Source organism: Mustela nigripes, chromosome 18 (assembly GCF_022355385.1).
Source record: "Mustela nigripes isolate SB6536 chromosome 18, MUSNIG.SB6536, whole genome shotgun sequence".
NCBI lineage: Eukaryota > Metazoa > Chordata > Mammalia > Carnivora > Mustelidae > Mustela > Mustela nigripes.
Genome location: NC_081574.1, coordinates 39,582,819 through 39,600,414, shown reverse-complemented (window position 1 = coordinate 39,600,414; position 17,596 = coordinate 39,582,819). Strand labels below are relative to the sequence as shown.

The 17,596-nt window shown below is 37.8% G+C and overlaps 1 protein-coding gene across 7 annotated transcripts in view; it reads right to left on the bottom strand.

The window, feature by feature from the left end:
• The window catches only part of PSD3 (pleckstrin and Sec7 domain containing 3), a 736,339-nt gene that overhangs the window by 219,298 nt on the left and 499,445 nt on the right, over positions 1-17,596 (bottom strand). The window contains exon 1 of one of the 7 annotated variants that reach the window (XM_059384341.1): positions 11,128-11,584. The exons of the other annotated variants lie outside the window; for them this stretch is intronic. Within the exon in view, the coding sequence (XP_059240324.1) occupies positions 11,128-11,286 (159 nt within the window). The 5' untranslated portion in view covers positions 11,287-11,584. Of the gene's footprint in view, positions 1-11,127; positions 11,585-17,596 lie in introns of those variants that run through there. 7 annotated transcript variants of the gene reach the window in all.

Sequence of the window (17,596 nt, the reverse complement as noted above, 5' to 3'; positions counted from 1 at the left end):
TTTCTCTCTTTCACAGGTTACTTATTTTCCTTAGTGCTATATTTGTATCTCTTTCTCTTTATTCTTTGCATGTTTATTAGTGGGTTTTGATGTATGGTTATCATTAGGTTTGTATATAATCTCTTCTGCATATAGCAATCTATTTATAAAGTTGATGGTTGTTTAGGTTTGAACTCATCTTTACTCCACTCTGCAATTTAGGTTTATGTTTTTATACTTTATGTACTTTTATTCTGTGAGTTCCATGATTGATTTTTTACAGAAGTATCTATGTTATTTATTTATTTATTTACATTTAGTATTTATTATAAATAAATATATCATAAATTATAGAAATAAATAAATATATTATAAAATATATAAATAAATATATTTAGTATTTATTTAAGGTTTATGTTTTTAATACTTTAGGTACTTTTATTCTGTGAGTTCCAGGACTGATTTTTTGCAGAGTATTTATTTTTATTGCTTTTGTGTGTCCTACCTTTATACTGTCACTTTATGTCTCCCCCTTTCACTCAGAGTCCCCTTTAATATTTCTTGCATGGCTGGATGGAAATAGAGTGTATTATGGATGTATAAGGAAAATAAGACAGTCAGAGAAAGACAAACACCATATGACTTCACTCATATGTGGAATCTTGGAAACAAAGCAGATGACCATAAGGGACAAAAAAATAAAGTAAGATAAAAACAGAGAGGGAGGTAAACCATAAGAGATTCTATAGTTAAGAGAACAAACTGAGGTTTGCTGGAGGAGAGTTTGGTGGAGGGAATGGGCTAAATGGGTGATGGGTATTAAAGAGCATTTGTTGGGATGAGCAGTGGGTATTATATGTTAGTGATGAATCACTAAATTCTACTCCTGAAACCAATACTACACTATATGAACAATCTTAAATTAAAATAAAATAAAATAAAAATTTCTTGCATAGCTGATTCACTGGTCACAAGCTCTTTTAGTTTTCATCTGTCTGGGAAACTCTCTATCTCTCCTTCTATTCTGTATGATAGCCTTGCTGGATAGAGTATTCTTGGCTGCAGATTTTTCCCATTTAGCACTTCAAATGTTAGGTCATTCCTTTCTGGCTTTTACAGTTTCTCCTGAAAAATTCCCTGCTAGCCCAATGTGTTTTCCTTTATAGCTACTGTCTTCTTTTGACTTGTTGCTTTTAGAATTTTTTTTATCACTGTATTTTGCCAATTTGATTACAATATGTTTTGGTGCGGATCTGCTTTTGTTGATTTTGATGAGAGTTCTCTGTGCCTCCTGGATCTGGAGTCTGTTTCCCCTCCCTAAATGAAGGAAGTTTTCAGCTATTATTTCTTCAAATAAATTTCCTGCTCCTTTTTGTCTCTTTTCCCAGGACTCTTATAATACAAATGCTGTTGCAAATGGACTCACTGAGTACCCTAAGTCTATTTTCATTTTGCATAATTCTTTTTTTCTCTTGTGGTTGGCTAACTTTTCATTACTCCATCTTCTAAGTTACTAATTTGTTCCTCTGCTTCTTCCATTGTGCTGTTTTTTGAATCAAGTGTGATTCTTATTTCATTTATTAAGCTTTTTATTTATTTTGCATTATTCCTTATCTCTGTGTTAAGGGTCTCACACATCTTCCACACTTTCCTCAAGTCTGATGAGTAGCTTATGATCATTACTTCAAATTTTCTATCAGGCATGTTATTTATATCTATTCCACTTAGATCCCTGGCTGTGGCCTTGTCCTTTCTTTTATTTGGGATAAATTTCTCTGTCTTCTGATTTTGCTTAAATCTCTGTGGCTGTTTCTATGTGTTATGAAAGTCACCTGTATCTCCTTTTCTTGAAGGTAATGGCCTTATGAAGAAGAGATCCTGTAGTGCCTTGCTAGGTAGTGTCCCCTGTTGCTTAGACCCTAGCGCTTCTGGAAATGTCTCTAATATCTGTTGCTTTTGCTCTGATTTTGTGTCCTAATGGCTTTTCTTTGAGGTCAGTTGTCTGTGGCGTCTCTCTTTGACTGTTGTGGGCAGTGTTTATTCTCTGGCCTAAATGCGGCATCGTTTAACTAGGTGTGTTCTGGTCTGCTTGTGAAATGAGACCTATAACCACTGTCACTAGAACCAAGGCTCCACAAAACTCCCACATCGGGAGATGTGAGGTGAGTAGGGGCTTGGACCTGTCTTCTGGGGGAAGGGGTGACATGCTAGGACTGAGGCAAGACTGGGAGGGGCTGTTCTACCACAGCATGAGGGTGGGGCTTGGTGTAAGCAAGTTAGGGAGTCAAGTATTGCTGTGCTGGTTCTCCCAGGTAGCCCTGCGCTTACAGTGAAGGGAGGGAAATAATGCCTGCCAGTTCCTTTTTCCTGGATGGGTCTCTGTGAATCCTCTCTCTCTGGGATGAGCTCCAGGAGATGAGCAAATCACCTCCCCACTGTATGCCCCAGGTGCCCTTCAGATTGCTATTTCGACACTGCAAGTCTGTAGGCTGTTTGCTTGCTTTCTGCCCAAGAGCAGTCCCAATGCCCTCTGAGCTTTCCCAGAGCCATACATGCTGACCTTTAAAACTCTAGGCTTTAAGTCTCACTGTTTCCAAGAACTCACAAAATTTGGGACCCCTTACTTTCCAAGCCAATTACTATGGGGATTCATTTTCCCTGTGAGCTCTCCTGTGTGCTTGTCTGCCTCTAGCTCTTCTCCATGATCACAGCTCCATCCCTACCATAGCAGCCACACTCCATTTCTCTTCCAAAGCCTGTATCTGTACTTCTTACCTTCTTTGATGTGGCCTCTACTCTATGTTTAGCCGTGAGGTTTGTTCTGCTAGTATTCAGATGGATTTCTGGAGCATTTAGGATAATTTGATAGTTATCTAGCTATATTCATGGGATGAGGCAAGCCTAGTGTCATTCTCCTCTGCTACCAACTCCTCTGGCCTGCTTTTCTACATAAACCATTCTAGTCACTGAAAATTTTTCCAGTCTCATATGCACATATATATACTATTTTCTATTCATTTTTAAAAGCTTAAAAATGTAATACATGTATATACTTTTTATAATAAGAAGTTACTAAAAGGATATAATTAATATAACAATACCTTGATTTACTCTGATTCTTGCTGCCCAGAAGTAACCTCTCTTAACTCTTCGTTTTTTTGTATTTTCAGAATGACCTACTGACTTTTACCTATGGACCTCTGGAAAACAGTACTTCTCTTTCTCTCTCTTTTTTTTCACTCACACATACCAACAGCTGACTCACTCTCCCTCTCCCCTCTTGCACCCAAATCCTTCCTCTAAAATTATATCACAATCACAATTTAACATTATATCAATTGCTTAAGTTACTATGACTATGTAGATATAATTTACCCCTGAGCTATGCATGCACTCTGTTTCATTTGCTTTTGGTCTTCTCTGGAGTTATTCCTCATTTTGTTCTTGTTTACTTCATTTTCAAAAGCCAATCTCTAATTCATTGCCACATTTTCCAAAAGAACCATGACTCTCCATATGGTCTAACAGTTCACATATTCTCTCAATGACACTGTTGGAAGCATCCTTGGAATCCTCTGTTCTCCCACTCTAATCTAAACTGCCTGGTTTCTATCTTCTGCATAGCTGATTTCCTAGGGCTTCCCTTTATCATCATCCCGAGGCTTCCCTCTGTCTCTCTGCTATTAGATTTCCTGTTGGATACGAAGCTTCCTTTTCTTTAAGTAACTAAGAAAAAATACATGGGTGAGGAGAAAGTTCTGCCCATTGTGAAATGTATGTACTTTTCACTTAATTTTGCTCTTTTCAGTGTGGGAATCTCACTACTAGCCTCATCTGACATGATTTCCAAACTTCAAAGTTTGGGGTTAATCTTCCGAGATAGGAGTTACAGAAGATGAGGAGCACTTGGCTCTACAAAGTAGGAAGGGCACTGAGAATGTTTAGTTACTAATTTAGAACCTTTAAAGAGATGTTTTTGTTTTGACCTAGTGCCCTTAGATGTAATCAGTGTTTCTAATTCTTAGACCTTTCTTGTGTTCTATGGGGAAAATCAGTCATCTTTCCTTGGCTTCCTTGTCTGCAAGCACCTGGGTTTCAGCTTTCTCAGGGGTGGTAAATAGTTAACAAGTCTGTAAACTTTCCATCTTTCATTTTTTTTTTTTTGATATATTGAGGGCATCAGGTCTCATCCTATGTCCTTCAAGATCTATGAGTTCTACTGTCTTTTTAGTGAGATTTTACATATCCATGGAGAGAAAAGCATATTGTTACCTTTAATTTTAAGAATTGTGCTTTTGGAGTATATAAATACCACTTAGTCTTAAGAGTCTTAAGAGGTCACAGCAAGGAGTTAATGAAACATACAAAAATCCCCTCAAAATACTGCCCAATCATAATTAAAGTATTCTGGAGAGACTTTTCGATTTTATCTATTCTTTAAAAAGTGCTCTGGGGAATACTATCATAAATGAGTGCACTGCTGGTACTTTAGCAGTCCTTCTAAGTGACAGTAAAGAGCTTTTTCTCTCAAAGCACTCTCCTATATCTGTCTGTCTATTCAGTCTACTCAATTAACTAGACCCCAACCCTCCTAGTTTACCACACTGGGAAATCTTATAAGAAAACTTAAATAAAAAAGCCCAATGGGAATGAGTTCCCTTGTCACAGGCTGCCAGAACCTCCAGAATCTAGAGAAGGTCCTACTGCTTGCTATAAATACCTTGGCATGATCCAGTGGATTTTTCAGTTATAGAGCTGAAGCTGACCCCACTTAAATTGCAGCTGGATGCAAGGCGATTATTGTGTCTGGAATAACTATATAATCTTTTTTTTTTTTTTTAAGATTTTATTTATGTATCTGAGAGAGAGAGAAAGAGAAAACTAGCAGGGGGAGCAGCAGCCAGAGGCACAGGGAGAGGGAGAAGTAGGCTCCTGATGAGCAAGGAGCCCAATGTAGGGCTCGATCCCAGGATGTTGGGATCATGACCTGGGCTGAAGGCAGATGATAAACAGACTGAGGCACCCAGGCACCCCATGGAACAGCTATATAATCTTCTTTGATTTGCCAGAATCAAACAAAAACTTGGCTTACCAGATTTGAATCTGGTAATAATGAGTAAGTATATTAATGTCTCTAGTGCCTTGGGTATCATTCTGCCTTCTAACTTAACTGCAGGCTACAACCAGTATTATGAGTCAGGCCATAAAAATTGAGTCTCAGCCAGTACTTTCTTAAAATTTTTGACACGAAACACTCCCAGTAATCTACCTAGAAAAACAAATTCCACAAAGATCAAATGATCTATAGGACAAATAACAATCAAATGTTGTACTATCGAATGTCAAAGATTGGATTTTAAAAAGCAATGAAAAGTGATCCGATTGAAGGATAAGATAATGCTCCAAAATCTTAGTTAAAATCAAATATAAAAGAGAAACTCCCATGATAAATGGCTGAGGAAGAGCCACCCTGCCCCGATTCTCATGATTTCTGCATCACCATGAATGAGTAAATAAAAACATTCTCCAAAAATCTCCTATTAGTCCCTAAACTGAATACAATCCTGAATTATAAACCAGGCAGTCAGTCATGATCTAACAACAGGATACAATAAAGGAAAGGCATCATCCTGGAAAATCAGGACATCTGGTCACCAAGCATATTCCCACACAAGAGCTCCCAGATGGTTAAATTCAGGTTATCATGATGGTACTAATCTCCCTCAAGCTTCAACAAAGACTCTTAAAAATGCGGGGATTCTTTTTTCTCCTGAATTCTCATCTTAATATTTCATAATTTCTTCCCCTTTTCTTTGATTCTGACAAGGGTATTATACTAGCTTGCCAAGAATGAGGGCATGGGCCAGCAATTTCTTTACAATGTTCAAATACTTCATGGAAGCTCTGAACCACCAGCATAGAGCAACATCACTGGAAGAATGTGTTCAAAGAGAAAGGCATGGGGAAGCAGATCAAGAACACAGTATGACACTGGAAGTTATTTTAGAGACACTCAAGCCAAGAACAACCCTACTGGCACTTTAATCAAGTGAAAATAGGTAAATGATGAAGATCTGCTTTTAATTATATTCAAGGGTCAAAAAGGGTCATTTCTTCAGGAGCACAGTTTGCTCAACATCTCAAAATCTGTATAATCTAAGGGGGGAAAAATGTATTAATTTACATGAAATTACTGGCAGGATCTGAGAAATTCAGAAACAAGCATGTGGTGGTTCTGCAGGGTGGTTAGGGCCTGAAGGAGAATTAAAAGAAACCCAAACCCAACAATGAAAACCAGTATCACTTTGCTAACTTTATAATTTAAAAATAAATCCAAAGGTAGTACAAGCTTCTATTTTTGACACAAGGTTGACTAAAGTCTTAAGGAAGTTAAACAGTTACTGATAATAATGTACTCTGCAGAAATACTTTCCAGAAGGATCCAGGAGCCCTCCTTTGGGTAAAGACCATATTAAAACATCAAAATTTGTTAGTCTGGCAGAATCACACCTGAGGGAAAGGTATAACTTCTTGGAACACAAGAAGTGACTCCAGTGGGAAGACAGTAGAGCCAATGTAAGAAAAACAGAGTTTTGGAGATAAAATTATTTTTATCTTTACACTATCACATTTGCTTTGTGAAAGACACTTCCTCCCTAATTCTCTCATGTACCAGGGTAATAAGATGTGCAGAGAGATGTTCTTGAAAATCTACTGTCCTTCTGAAAGGATCCCAGTCAGGATGAATTTACAAGATTAAAAAATGTTCTGCTTCAATTTAAGAAAAAAATATATACAAATAGACATTTGCAGGAATTTTTCCAAAATTATGACTAAGGATTTTTCCCATAATATAAGAGATACACCTTTTTGTATATGCATATATAAAGAACCCATTTGACCAGAATCTCCTTCCCAGGCTCTAGCCTTAATCTAAAGGGATTCAGTTAAGAATAACAACAATCTGCAAATCTCTCAGGAAAAACCTTAGGTTGCAGTGGCATTGTAATGGTATCTTTAAGGTTCCTTTGTGTATAGATTTGATTCACAGAAGGGGAAATGAGTAACATTTACTTAACAATGCTAAAGAAATAACAAGCAAGCTTATGCAGGATACTAAGAAGAGAGTTGATGGGGCCTTTCACGGATAGCTGCAACATGTTTTACAAAAGAATGAAGTAGGCATTTCATTTCCCTTTAACATGTTTGTGTTAACATCTCCTAGCACAGGAAGAGTTTTATTCCAAATACATATAAAACTCAACTTCCCTGAATCTAGCTCAGTCTTTAGATTCCTTTTACAGAGGAAATAACCCCCACCAACCCCCGCAAGATTTCTAAAATTAACATTGCTCAGAACAAAGCTATCATTCTATCAACCCCTGCATTTTATGGATGAATCCCAGGAAGAAGTGACTGTCTAGGCACATACTGCTAATTATAGGGAGCAAAACCCAGGGTAGGCCACCAGGAATCAGCACCCTGGCGCAGAGAGCAAACAGCAAACTTTTTTCATTTTGTACTACCTACCCAAAGTACCAATTTCCCTCTGAAATGTCAGTGCTGGAGAAATTGATTTCTTTACCACATTATTAAAAAATAGGTTTAAACAATTTGCTTGAATCCATATAATAATCAACTAGAAAAATGTTGGTTTATCTTAGCCTCTTACTAGTCCTCAAAAAAAAGGCCTCAAAGGTTCAACCATGCTGGTTATATTCACCCACAACACCATGAAACAAAAGCATCAGTTGAGATCTTCCTGATCTGTAATAAATAATGTAGTCTGACAAGAGATAAAGAAGGAAATGAATTATATTATCAACATGAACTTTTACAGATTTATTTTTTAAACCTATAATTGACTTACTCAAGTTAAAAACTAAGGAATACTGAAATAATTTATATCTGAGGTTTAACTAAATCCATGGGAGACATATGGAAATTCTAGGCAGTACTGAGGCCTAATCAACATTTCTTATACTACACACACCAAAATTTGGAGTATTTGTATTTTAACAAATTAATTCCAAAATGTTACTTCTGTCAAAGGCAGAGCAATCAGCTGAGCCTGACAGCAGGAAAGTCTGCACTGCCCCCTCATGGCCAGGAGCCTCATTGGTAACTCTTCCAATAACAGAGCCTTTAACTGATAAATAGCTTAAGTCAAAGTAAGAATTAGTACATTTGAACAGTGAATGTGTTCTCCACAAAATGCATATTCTTCTAAAACATATTGACATATGTCCCACCATTTTATCTGCTTCAGAAATTGATATTAACAATGTTATCTAGAAAAGGACAAAGCCACATTCCATCTAGAGGTCTACAGAATATAACTTAAAATACCTTAAAGGAAAAAGAAAAAAAAAGGACCATACAGAAAATGGAGTCTTAAAGAAAATAACATATAGACTGCACTTTGGTAGTTCAAAGAACATTCTTTAAACTATGTCAAAATGAACCACAAAGGATTAGAAAATACAATTTTCTTAATTTAAAATTATTAGATCAAAGGAAGCTTTTAAGATATTTTGCTAAAATCAAAGGCAACAGTACCTAATCCCTTCAGAAGTCCTTTAATACCTGCTTCGAATGAAGAACAAGTATGAATAAACTAGTTAAAAAGTTAGGACAACAGATGAATAAAATTTAAACCATTATGTTTTCAATAAACAATAAAACAGAAGTTAGAAACATGAAAATGAAAGCGTTCAAGGAATACAAATCATGTTATAACTCCAACTCTTTGACAAAGGACAATTAATGCACCTATTCTAGGAAGAACAAGAGTTCCAGAGAGACAAAAATAAATCTCAAGCATATATCACAAGCACCTTACCTTTTTGGAGGGGATGAAGGGAGGAATTTTTTACTAATCATTGGATTAGATACCTTTCATTTTGGATAAAGAGTCAGATAATTAAAAAGTGTTATTTACATGATTAGCGGGAAGAAACATTAAGTGCTAAAAAAGTACTGCTGGTGAATAAGAATTCTGATTATTAATCCCTGGAATAAAATGTATACACTATGGATAGAAATATGTGTTGATACATATTTATGCATCTATAATGTAATTCAGTCCCCTATATTTAGGGTACAAGTCTATAGTGTTATTAAGCTAACTTAATTTAGGGAACAAAAATGGCAAGTGAAAGATTAAGTTCAATCTATATAATTTTGTATTCTAATGATTTTCTGTGAGCTCCTTCTGGTGTTCATTTTAAAAGACTACATAATCCTACAAAAATATCTCTTGTGAGATACTGGGGACTTGGATACATTCTTAAAATACACACTCCGGAACTCAGAGATCACATATGCTTAAAAATATATAATTTTAAAAATTTGACTATAATTTCCAGAGCACCATATCATGGCCTATTGATTACAATTCTACCAGGGGTCTTTTATACTGTCCACTCCTTGTAATGTTTGTGATATTAAAAAAAAAATAATGCTTGGCTTTCTCTTGTATAGATGCAACATCAAATAAGATAACCTATACTGTGTAACAAACAGAAAATAGTACAAATCTTTTCATTTCACATCTATGCTAAATTCCAACCTTAATTACAGTATAAAACCATAATTCTGGTTGTATACTTCAGGACCGGTGGTATATGATGATGATCTGTTTATTTCCCAAAGTCTTTGACAGCATAGTGTAGGTAAAATCCATGTTAAAACAAAACCTAAAAATGCTTCTTAGCTCTCCTAATAGAAGCCAATTTTAGAGCCATGTTGAGAATTACATACATGCTTGCATACATTTAGTATTTAACAATATAATAAGCCATCCTGGTCTATCACAGCAGGGAGACAGTAGTCAGCACACTACAGGAGGTCTCATGGCAATTTCAATAGAGACCAATACATCACCATCCAGGTCACAGTGACAGGACTGTGAAGATGACATGTGAACAGGACATGTGAAGACACATGTTTCTCCCCAAAGCTACAGCTTTTAAGAAAAACTACTGAAGGGGAAAGAGCTACATCTGAGGACATTCTAGCTAGGAAATCTGCTAATGATGGAAGGGGTTAGATCCCACTGTGTCATAATCTAAGGGGGTGGATAGAAAGCAAACATGTTCCTTAAAGTGACATTAAGGTATTTTGCCCCCTCCATCCCCACCCCTGCCATACTTTTAAGGGAACCTGTTACTGCCAAAGTCTTTCCACAGTGTAAATGCCATAGAAGGGAAGGTGAAAGGTGGGAGGGTGAGAGCCTAATGTCACTCTCATTGAGTCTGGATGTGTAACTTGTGAGAAGACAGAAAGGACACTGAGATCTACCTCCTGAAGCTTTTTCTGTGCATTATCAAACCTCTGAAATCTCCACCATAATCATCTACATCTCCAGCCTTAAGAGTTCTGTGATCCTATGATTCTATTATTCCATTTTTAAACCTGTGGAGTGGGAGTGTTTCTGAGTACCCTGCTCACACAGATGGTGGTGGGAAGAATCTCAAGAATATGTTGCATGTAGTAAAATGCCCATTTCACTACGTAATCACTCCCTTCACATTTCATATGAACAGAGATAATATTATCCTACAGATGTCGCAAAAAGACAAGCGATTAATGGCAGCACAGCCAGCACACATATGTATAAGAAACATGAAAGAAGATAATCTTCCCAATTACATATACCTGAGACTATTGACTCTGTACAAGGCAAGAATGTAGCTAAATAAGACCAGGTCACTGTTGCACAGCAGTTTCATCTATTGTGGGCTCAGCAGGGGTGGAGAGGCAAGAGAACTAACCGAATGATAAAATCATACACAATGTCTCTGTATTCCTGATGTTCTAAAAATACACTGCACTGACAAATCATTTGTCAAAGCAACCTTTCTGAGACTAAAAACAAGATCAATGTGCCAACCAACATTTTTCCACAACCATCTCATTCTGAACATTGCCTCACCCTTCTCTTCCATAAACGGGCTCTTTATAAAACTGACCCATGCCACAGCAATCTTTATATCTGGAGTTCAGATACCATCCCTTTCATCGGATCTCACCTGATTATCTTAGAGCCATTTTATATATCTTACCTTCTCATTCTGTCACTGCACGTTAGACACTGGCAAAGACTGTATCAAATTTTTAATACAGTTTAATATAGTATTTCTTTACCTTGGTATCCTTAGCAGAAAACTCTGAGGAGTTAGAAATTTTCATAGACTTTGACCGGTGGGACTGCCGCCGGATAGAATCCTCCCGGGAGTATTTCACGGAACCTGAGGTCCTCACCCGCACCTTGCTGGTACTCTGAACACTATTCACTCCAATCATTTTGCAGGTTGACAGGGGAAGAGGTTTGGAGAAATAAAAAGGCACTTTCCAACCACTGAAAGATTCTAATGCTGAAGGAGCTCTGTCGGGTTGTGCCTGAGCAGCTCAGAGAGCAGAGATCCGCGTTAGCTTAAGAAACACCAGGCTGCCTCCCCCAGCATCTTCAACTACCCTGTTTGCAGCGAGCCTGATTGTTCCAGGCACGGCTCACGTCACTGGCTGGGAAGAGGAAAAAAATGCAATCCCACCCCTGCTACTCCTCTCTCTTTTACACACACACACACACACACACACACACTCCCTCCTTCTTCCTCTCCCTCTCTCTCTCTCTCCATATTCACACACTGGAACAAATGGCAATTGGCCAGGCAAGCTATTCATTAACATTCCAAATAGCAACACCATTTCTCTTGTGATATTGTGCAGCAAGCTCATTAATGTCAACAACAAAATAGAGGTACCACAAATAAAAGTCTCAAGTAATCTGTGAGGCACCATGTGGGGTGGGAACAGATAAATCTCCAAAGCGGGGGAGGAGGATGGAAATCAAAAGGTTCATCAATTACAGGCCAGTAAAAAGGATGGCAGCCACAAAGGCATCTCCAAAGATCATTTATTTTCCTCTCTTTCCTGTTCCAGGTCACACATTGTTTAACAGTAATTTAAACTGAATTGCCTTCAGATGAATTAAATGTTTAACATCACCTTAATACTTAGTTAGTACTCAGTACTTAGTCAGATATTTTGACAGGAATTGTGTCAGGTTGTATGAAAAATTCAGAATAAAAAAGAGATTATGCTACCTTCCTTTCATGCTAAAAAGTTAAAAAAAAAAATTGGCCAGTTAGCACATGCTGATTTTGCGTATGGCCTAGAGTAAGACCAATAAAACCAATTCCAATCAATAAAAAGCAATAAGATTTTCCAAGAGCTGTAAATGATATCAGTGAACAAGAACACATGCAACCTTTTGAGTTTGAATTACAAACTGGAGATTATTAAAAGACCAGATAGTTTTAGTTCCTGACATACAGAGTCAGTTTTAAGTATAATACTCCTGATTGCAATGCCTCATTTATCTGGCATCTCAGGGGTGGAGAGAGGGTCAGCCAAGATAACTTCTAGATAAAAGTAGTTTAGCGTTAATACAAAAAACAAAATTTTAAAATAGTTTATAAAATGATAATCTAGGAAGAGAGTGGTGCCTCAACTGATCTAATCCTCAAGTCAGAATTTTTCCTTGATGACTCAGGTTTACAAATTTTATACAGTATATAGCAAAATACTGATGTGCCTGAGAACTGCTTAAGAAGGTGTTCAGGCAGGGCGCCTGGGTGGCTCAGTGGGTTAAGCCTCTGCCTTCGGCTCAGGTCATGATCCTGGGGTCCTGGGATTGAGCCCTGCATCAGGCTCTCTGCTTGGCAGGGAGCATGCTTGCCTTCCTCTCTCTCTGCCTGCCTCTGGGCTACTTGTGATCTTTCTCTGTCAAATAAATAAATAAAAATCTTAAAAAAAAAAAAAAAAAAAAGAAGGTGTTCAGGCTGTTTTGTTTTGTTCATTGTCAAGTGATATTTGGACTTGGGGCTTTATTTCACCCTTAGGTCAGAGGCTTCCTCCCAGCCTCCTGGAGACTTCTTTACTTTCCACCTCTTATCCCTGAAGTATTTGATACTTCAACTATTATAAATGGAAAGAGAAATTAATTTTAGATAGACTATTGTCTAAAATAATAATAGATGAGAGCAATTAATAAGAATTAATTGATTTTTAGAGTTTATAACATCATTTTGGCTACTTTGTGGTAAAATTTCCTCTCTTCCTAGGTAATTTGAAGCTATTGCGTAACTGTTCTTTAAAGCAAAATTAAAGAGAAAAAAAAAAAGTAGTGACTTTACATATTACAAAGCCATGTTCCAAAGGCATAAAAAGAAGTGTTATAGTATTATGATAAAGTTAACCGTTTAAATATACACAATTCAAATTTAAGTATGATGATTATACAGGCAAATTTTTTCACTTAACACAAGTAAGCCTGAGGTAGAAGAACCCATGAAGGAACTACTAGCAGGGGAAAGGTATAAATTCATAAAGTACTGTGTAAAAGACAGAGCCCCCACCTCAGCATGGTTAGAAATACAAAGCACTAATTTAAAAGAAACATGTTTTTTGGATATTTGCTGGTCACCATAAATAAAGAGTTAGAATATGTCACCTGATGAACTGAATTTCCTTTTCTCCACCAAAAAGGTTCCATAAAAGAATGAAAACCATGTGCTAGTACGTATAGAAATGGACTCTGATACATAACTTGATTTCTTTTTAGCAGAAATATTCTATCTTTACCCACAGACTGCCCAACTGACACTACTACTCCTATAATGTCATTATAAGTAATTTTCATCTGTTTACCACCTTATACTTTGTAGAAGCAACATTCATTACCTCATTTTGATTCTCAACTTGACAATTTTGTGAAGTGGGTTGAAGTGACACTACAATCCCTATTACTTTACATATAGATGAGCGAGGTCAGTTCAGGAAGCTAGCACAGAGCCAGCATTCAAATCCTCACTTTAAACCATACCACTAATCACACTGTCTTCCACAAACTATGGCTGTTTACATTGGCTGTTTCCTTTATAAACCTAGAATAAATTTTTCTGCAAGTTAGAGAAAGAAAAATCTCCTCCTGTGCCTCCCTTATATTTTCTGTTCGAAGCCTGTATCTGGACAGAGTGAACAGAACCACTGCAACACTTCTAGTACTCTAAGAATTAACAACAGACAATGCCTATAACATATCGGAGCACATCCACCAAGAGATATGTGGAGAAGCTGGCAGGACCCCTAGCATTCAGGATCAGTGGTGTGGCCTCATCCTATTGACCTAAACTTAATTCTCACCACTTCCCAATACCACTCTTTCCTTTAGTCAGCCCTGTCTCTCCATTCCACTGTAATACAGTGGACTGTAGCTTTCATTCAACCCATATATAAAACACAAGCTCAGCTCCTTACTGTAGCTCTCCTGAATTACTTCCTATTTGCTGTCCTCCCACCTGAAACTCTGTTGCTCTACCCTGATCCTCTACAGAGCTGGCTTCTTCTCATCATTCAGAGTTCAGCTCAGGTGCTACTTGTTCCCAGAGAATTTCTCTGTCACTTTCCTAAAAGAGCCCATACTCTCCACCCCCATTCATTCTGTATCATAACTGCTATCTTCCTGATCTTTATGGTGCTCACTGCTATCTGAAGTCATCTGCCCCTCAGAGCTTACCACAGTGCTGGTAGAGAGCAGGAGCTCAATGACTATTTGTTAAATAACTGAACTCCTTAATATATAGTAAGCTTCCCTTCTCTACTGCATTTCATATTGTTAAAACTTTCAAAGAAAATTCACATTTTTTTTCTGAAAAATGAATACAGTTAATACACACTTAATTTCTTTCCTAATGGTACAAAAGAGTATGCAGTGAAATTTAAGTTCCCTCCCACACCAGTTTCCCAGTCCTCTGCCCAGAAAAAAGCACTACTGACAGCTTCCCATGCATCCTTCCAGAGATCATCCATCCATATACACTATATGTGTGAGTGTGAGTGTGTGTATCTTGTTTCCTTTTCTATCTTATGGGCATGATATATATTCTTTTTGTTTCCTGCTTTTTTCTCTTTTCAAGATCTTTCTACATCAGCACAAAGCTACCTCACTCTTGTTAACAGCTGCATAGTATTCCAGTGTGGTGAAATATCATATGTTATCAGGGTCTTATTATTGGACATTTAGTTTACAGTCTATGCTACCATAAATCAAGATGCAGTGAATGTGCCTGTCATATTCCACATCTTAAATAGTATTTAAACAATATAATTTTCCAACTGTTTTCTGAACAAGTCTTATTTTCCTTTTCCTACATTTATTTCATATCTCTCACAGTCGTCATGTTAGGTATTTGTGGGGTCACAAGTAGATTCAGTATGAATCACTTCAAAGACTTAACAGAACATCCTGTGCTGCCGCATCCTGCTCTGAGTGGGCTTGACTGTCCTTAGACTTCAGCCAGCCCATGCACAGAGAGCCTGCTTGCTATAATATAAAGGCAGGCCTCCTGGAGAACAGCAGCTATTTAGAAGTTCAAAATAACTTTCCATAAAAGCTTTCACAGAAAATAAAGGTGACTTTCATATGAAACAGAAATTGTAAGGGAAATTTAATTATGCAAATTAATTAACTAAAAGTCTGCAAATTGATACTTCACCCTCTGATGCTTTCTCTGACTTAGGATACTATTTAGTACATAAACCCTAAAAGGCTGCTAAAAAAGTGTCCCAATTAAAGGTTAGCAGGAAAACTCTCTAAGCCTTCCCACAGGCAGAGTCCCAGAGAAACTAATCCAATTTAATATTTTGTTCATGTGTGCCTACCAGGTGCTGGGGATATATAAACACAACATCAGCATGAGTCCCCTAACTTTAGGCAGCTCACAGTCAGTTGTGGGTAAGGGTTAGAAAAAACAGGAGATTCTTTTACCATCTTTATAATGGTGAATACCTTCGAAAGATCAATGAACTTAAGACTGTAGACCCCAAATGAGATAGAGAAGACCAATGGTATCCAGGCAGATGCTTCTTTCCCTTCTAAGAAAATGTCATGGAACCACAAGCAGAGAAAGGTAAAGACTGAGTGATGAGCTCTGGAGAGAAGCCAAAGTGGTAATGAATTCTAAATACCAACTGCCCAAGGGCTGGCTCAGTGGGTTAAGCCTCTGCCTTCAGCTCAGGTCATGATCTCAGGGTCCTGGGATCAAGCCCTGCATCCAGGCTCTCTGCTCAGCAGGGAGCCTGCTCCCTCCTCTCTCTCTGCCTGTCTCTTTGCCTACTTGTGATTTCTCTCTCTGTCAAATAAATAAATGAAATCTTAAAAAAAAAAAAAAAATTAAAATAAATAAATAAATACCAACTGCCCAGAGGTACAATTAACAACATGATAGACAGAGGGCTAGGAGAGGGGAGAGATGGCAAGAGGAAACCAGCTCACTTTATTTTCAGAACAGAATGGTGGATGTAACATTCACTAATATAAAAAGATCTCATGGCTTTCCCTAGGTTCTTTAGAACACAGGGTTTTGTATAAAAGAGAGTAAAGTGACAGAATGCTGATCTGGGAGTCGAGGTCAGGTGCTCACTGAGACTCTCTGGCCATGATTGTCACGTGGCCCCACATCTTCAATATCGGTGCTAGTGCTATTGTCTTAAAGGTGCTAATGAGTGGTTTTCTTCTAGGCCATTTTGGATTTAATCTCATTGATAAAGCTGGAAGGGACCTTAGGAAAAAAATCACCTCAATCTCTTCATTCACAGGTGGAGATTTCTGAGACCCAGAAACATGAAGTGACTTGTCCAGGTTCTCATTAACTGCTAAGTGACAGAACTGAGACTTGTGTCCAGGTTTCCTAATATCTAAAAGAAGCTGTTTTGCTGTTAGTTTCTTTTCTTTTTTTTTTAAAGAATTATTTATTTCTTTGGGGCGCCTGGGTGGCTCAGTGGGTTAAAGCCTCTGCCTTCGGCTCAGGTCATGATCCCGGGGTCCTGGGATCGAGCCCCGCATTGGGCTCTCTGCTCGGCAGGGAGCCTGCTTCCCTTCCTCTCTCTCTCTGCCTGCCTCTCTGCCTACTTGTGATCTCTCTCTGTCAAAAAAATAAATAAAATCTTTAAAAAATTATTTATTTCTTTGACAGAGAAATCACAAGTAGGCAGAGAGGCAGACAGAGAGAGATGGGGAAGCAGACTCCCTGCTGAGCAGAGAGCCCAATGCAGGGCTCGATCCCAGGATCCCGATACTATGACTTGAGCTAAAGGCAGAGGCTTAACCCACTGAGCCACCTAGGTGCCCAATGCTGTTTGCATCTTGAAAGCTAAAGATTCCACGGCCACACATTCCTTTTTTCAGACTGCAATAAGGCTTGAAATGGTTACCTTGAAATGGAAAACTCACTACAAGAAGACTGACTCCAGAAATGAAATGGAAGCCAGCCACTCTTATAATCACTATAGGGAAGACTTGAAAAAATCAACTCTGCCAATAGTTTACGAACTACTCCTAGGGTCCCAGAAAATGAGTGACAGCTTCCTGCTCCTCATGTGGCAGGAGTAAGGTATGTATCCTCCCATTCTCTGGGTGCTATTCCTTTCTATATAACCACATGATTGCAAATAACTTCCTAGAGGACAATGTAGTCATTGAGAATACATAAAAACAACAAATGATTTCAAATAATAAAAGATACATTTGATAAAAAGATACATTTGATAT